This window comes from Poromitra crassiceps, assembly GCF_964638095.1.
Source record: "Poromitra crassiceps genome assembly, chromosome: 26".
NCBI lineage: Eukaryota > Metazoa > Chordata > Actinopteri > Beryciformes > Melamphaidae > Poromitra > Poromitra crassiceps.
Window position 1 is genome coordinate 725140 of NC_139640.1, and position 5355 is coordinate 730494.

At 50.0% G+C, this 5355-nt stretch overlaps 1 protein-coding gene across 1 annotated transcript; it reads left to right on the forward strand.

Moving 5' to 3' along the window:
• Nucleotides 1-623: 623 nt before the first annotated feature.
• Nucleotides 624-4843, forward strand: egr1 (early growth response 1). The gene is made up of 2 exons (XM_083661371.1): nt 624-1315; nt 2208-4843. The coding sequence occupies exons 1-2, from the start codon at nt 1105-1107 to the stop codon at nt 3530-3532; spliced, it is 1536 nt and encodes a 511-aa protein (XP_083517497.1). The 5' UTR covers nt 624-1104; the 3' UTR covers nt 3533-4843.
• The last annotated feature ends 512 nt before the right edge of the window (nt 4844-5355 follow it).

Below are 5355 nucleotides of genomic sequence, written 5' to 3' on the forward strand. Positions count from 1 at the left end.
ATGCCTGCACAGCCGCTGGCTCGTTGCACAGATTCTGTTGTAATGTTTTCAGTTCAGATGTAGCCCGTGCGGCTTTGCCTCAAAACAGTCGCAGGATCCCGCTGCTGACTTTAGACTTTATGTGAGCGCTGGACATGATTTGCGCTCCAGCCTCTCATTCACTGCCAAGCAGCGCTCAGAGCTGCCTCAGGAAGTCCCAAATAAGGGCAGGGAAATGGAAACCCACCGGATTAGGTCCTTATGTAGTCACGACCTTATAAGGCACGGCGGAGCCCGGGCTTTCCGGCAGCGCGCAGCCTGCTACACAGATGGGAAATCCGATTCAAATGTACGGGGCGACGGCGAGAGAGCGAGAAAATATGCCGCTTTCTCACGGAGGACTTGTGCTATGAAGACACATTGATTCGGGACAGAGGAACGGCGGCTATGTCTCCGCAATTGACTGTGAGAGCTTAATATAAAGTCTCTGCTCTCTGCCTTTCCCTCAGGCCAGCGTCATGTGTCCTCCACTGCAGTGCCTAAATATGGGCTTCCTCCGATCCATATATGGACATCTACGTCACGGCAGGAGGGTATAAAAGGATCAGGGAAACCTCTGAACAGAGAGAGAGCCCTCAGACCCCACAAGAGCAACTGTTAGAGAGCAGAGATAGATAGAATAACACAGAGCCACAGAGAACTCCCTAACTCAGACATTTCACACAAAAAAAGTCAAAGTGAATTCAAAACAACACTCCATCCAAGAGGGTCAACACCCAATTGGATAAATCATTGATCACATCTTGAAGAAATCAAGATTAATCTATTGATTGATTTGGAAGAATCCTAGGGAATGAGTAAAAAGGACACTTTTGATCTTTTTTGAAAAGAAAGAAACAACAAGACAATTGGATCTTTACTCCTCTCTGAGAAAACCAAGAAGACAACTGGAGGAGACACGGAGCAAAGGAAGAGCACAGCATCCCCTCCTTCCTCGGCATCAGCAGCTGGACTAGTGATTCCCTCCACCTGCGAGGCACCACTCTGCCAGCCTGCGCCCGCAGCCTCCCTGCACTCGTCTCCAGACCTGCCGCACGCAGCCTCAGCCCCTCAGCTCAGCGGAGGATGGCTGCTGCCAAGACCGAGATGATTCTTCCAGCCCTGCAGATCTCAGACCCCCTGAGCTTCCCTCACTCCCCCATGGATAACTACCCCAAGCTGGAGGAGATGATGATGCTCAGCTCTGCAGGGACCCCCTTCCTCACCGCCTCCGCACCCGAGGGGGCAGGCTTCGGCTCAGGGGAGCCAGGGGACCACTACGACCACCTCACTGGAGGTAAGGGCTGAAGCTTTTCCTTCTGGTTCTCTGTAATGCATATTTAGATAGAACAGCTGGCTGGTCTGATACTGGACCAAGATGAGAGTTCAGGGCAGAAATAGTTGCATAACTTTGGTCATTATTTGTGTTCAGCTGGCTATTATTAATTCAATTTCAACTCAGAGTTTGACCCTCTGATTATGGTTGACAGGATAAGATCTAGATTCTGATGTTAATCAGCTTTGCCATGGTTTGTGTTTTTAAATTAAATGTACTGAAAGTGTAATTATAGGCTGCAAGTAGATTTGAATTGGAGCTGACAGGGACATAAAAAACATTAAATGCAAAAATGGTTAGATAAAAAAAACATTGGGCTGAAGAGCAATCTGTTGATGGCTCTAAATCCCTGTGTGCTGTCAGAGGACTGACACACTGCTCAGTCACTGCATACCTCCAGACACTCCTGCAGCTCAATTCAAATTGCATTCCTAAAACCAGCTGAACTGCAGTTTCGGTAATCAATTGCCTTAGGCTATGTGATGGGCTTCAAGAACGTGTGCGTGTGCGTGTGTGTGTGTGTGTGTGTGTGTGCGTGTGTGTGTGTGTGCCTGTATGTGTGTGTGCGAGAGAGAAAGAATGAAAGGGAGATCGAGAGAGTGAGAGGAGGAGAAATGCATGTAACAAATGGCTAAAGCCTGCGCAGCAGCTCCTGTCGAGGTGGGACCAGACAGTTTTGGAGTTGAGGTGGAAAGAGTTTAGTTGGGGGAGGGGGGGGGGTCTCTGCGTGGGCACCTAGTGATCTGTGACAGGGGTGAGAGGGTGAGGGGGTGACACACTGAATTCCCCTCTCCCTCCCTCTGGATATTGACAGGTTGATTAATGTCCCCTCTTGTCTTCCTGCTCCCTGCAGATACGCTACCTGATATCTCCCTCAACTGCGAGAAGTCCATGGCGGAGCAGACCTACTCCACCCAGAGGCTGCCGCCCATCTCCTACACGGGCCGCTTCACCCTGGAGCCCGCCACCACCTGCAGCAACAGCCTGTGGGCGGAGCCCCTGTTCAGCCTGGTCAGCGGTCTGGTGGGCATCAACCCTCCCCACAGCTCCGCCTCTTCCTCCTCGCAGACCACCTCGTCTTCCTCCTCCTCTGTCCCTTCCTCCTCCGCCGCCTCGTCTACCTCCTCCTCCCAGAGCTCCGGCCTCAGTTGCTCCATCCACCACAGCGAGCCCAACCCCATCTACTCGGCCGCCCCCACCTACTCCAGCTCCAACGCCGACATCTTCCCCGACCAGGGCCAGGCCTTCGGCAGCTCGGCCGGGGTCTCGCTGCAGTACCCGCCCCCCGCCTACCCCAACGGCAAGACCTGCAGCAGCAGCTTCCCCGTGCCCATGATCCCAGACTATCTGTTCCCTCAGCAGCAGGGCGAGATCAGCCTGGTGCCCCCGGACCAGAAGCCCTTCCAGTCAGGCCAGCCCTCCCTCACTCCTCTGTCCACCATCAAAGCCTTCGCCACCCAGACAGGTTCTCAGGACCTGAAGAGCGTCTACCAGTCGCAGCTGATCAAGCCCAGCCGCATGCGCAAGTACCCCACGCGGCCGAGCAAGACGCCCCCGCACGAGCGGCCGTACGCCTGCCCCGTGGAGACGTGCGACCGCCGCTTCTCGCGCTCCGACGAGCTGACGCGCCACATCCGCATCCACACGGGCCAGAAGCCCTTCCAGTGTCGCATCTGCATGCGCAACTTCAGCCGCAGCGACCACCTGACCACGCACATCCGCACGCACACCGGCGAGAAGCCCTTCGCCTGCGAGATCTGCGGACGCAAGTTCGCCCGCAGCGACGAGAGGAAGAGGCACACGAAGATCCACCTGCGGCAGAAGGACAAGAAGGCGGAGAAGGGCGGCGCGGTGGTGGTGACGGCGGCGCCCGTGTCGGCCGCCTCGCCCGTCTCCAGCTACCCCTCGCCCATCGCCTCCTACCCCTCCCCGGTGTCCTCGTACCCCTCTCCCGTCACCTCCTGCTACTCCTCTCCGGTGCACACCTCCTACCCGTCTCCCTCCATCGCCACCACCTACCCCTCCGTGTCCATGTCCATGTCCATGTCCACCTTCCAGTCCCAGATGGCCTCCTCTTTCCCCTCCTCGCTCGCCTCCAACCTCTACAGCTCCCCCATCCCCACCCCGCTGTCAGACCTGCAGACCACCCTCTCCCCGAGGACAATCGAGATCTGCTAAGCGAGAGCTCGAGAGAAAAGACACTTTCTAATTCTCTCGTCCTCACCTCTCCTTCCTTAAGGTCCTTTGAGGGGAAAGAAATCAGCATCAAAAGACTTTGTCTTTCCCCTTCCAAAAAGCACTTTTCTGTCTGCTCGGTGAAGTCTTGAGATTCCACCTGAAAGACAGAGAAAAACACATGTCAAGGACTGGGCAAAGACAATAGAAGATGAAAAGGGATGTTTCCCTCCCCGTCTCTCGAACGCAAATGCAGCACTTCAAATGCATAAGAGACTCAAGAAGATTGAGCGTACAAACAGGCAGTGACAGGTCCATACTATTACCGTGCATAAAGACCTAGAGACAAACACACAGAAAGAACATTGCCAGCAGCTGTGGTGCTGAGGCACGTCCGCCCTCGCAGGCTCATACAGTACAAAAGACATTGAATGATATACATAAGCTACCGTATATGTATATTGTACACGTGCCATGTTTCGTTTTTATCATTCTTTGGTACCATTGATGTGAAAACTTATTTGCATAATTTGCATTGTATTATTTGAAGTGAGCAGGGCCATATTTTCTACATACTTTCTCTATTATGTAGTGATGATGACGATGATGATGATGATGATGATGCTGTGATACGTTTTTGACTTTGTTTGAGAAAAAAATAAGCACTTAAGTATTCAAGCATGAGTAAGAGTGATGTTAGTTTCTGTTTGTAAATATCATCCACTGGTACTTATCTCTCTGTTTCTCTCTTTCTCACATGTGACTCTGTTATATGGAAAAATAGAGAAATGACGGGAGAGAAGAAAAAAAAGTCATTTAAAAAAAGACAAAACAAGACCAACGTTCCCGTTATTTGGTGCCTTTAGTGAAGCCTTGCTGATGCTTGTGGCTGGGCTGCGTGCGAGAGACGATGCGCTGCATCTCGCCTTAAAGGGAGGAGGGGATATTTTTGTTACAGAATGTAAAGTCGTACTCAGAGGGGAGGAGAAGGGACGAGATATGAGGGCACCTGCTTCATTTCATTTAGAATGTAAGCAAAGAAAAAGGAGAAAAATTATCAACTATATTTTTGTAAAACTGAAGTGTAAATATCCACATCTTCAAGAGCTGGAATGTTGAAGTTACCTACTGAGTAGGCATGGGATTCTTTTTGTATGTTACTATACATGCAGTTCATTATTTTGTGGTTCTCTTTATTTTGTATTTGTGTTTGTTAAACCAAGTGACTGTTTCTGGCTTCTAAACACATTGAATGCGCTTAACTGCCAATGGGATATTTGGTGTACAAGATATCCTCCCAGAAATGAAATATAAATAAAATATGAATATATATGTATATTTGTTTTCATACTTTTCATTATTGACTCTACCGCGTTTCAAATATTTCCATTGGTACTTCAAGCTGTTTCATCGAGAGAAACATCCTCCTCCCCCCGCCTTCATTCCCTCCTGCACCACCCTTCATTCTAATCTGTCATACATGAACATTATAATCTCTTGTGCTAATTGCATGCAATCTATAAGTGGATTTTTTTTTTTACCACAGCCCCACATCACAGAGGTATCCTTTAATTGGAGGAAAATCTGCACAGTATAATTTAACTCCACCAATCTCTGTTCTCCCATTTGAAGCCTCTATGAATGATAAGACAAACGCATGACTCCATGCCGACAAACAGTGGAGATGAGGAATTCTTATCAAGATCGAACATGCTCTTGGAGATATATTAAGCCAATCTAAAAATTCCATTTCATTTTAGATTTGGTGATACACAGAGAGGCCGTTAATGTTGGCTGAACAAGCTGACAGAAATTTGAGCTTTCGT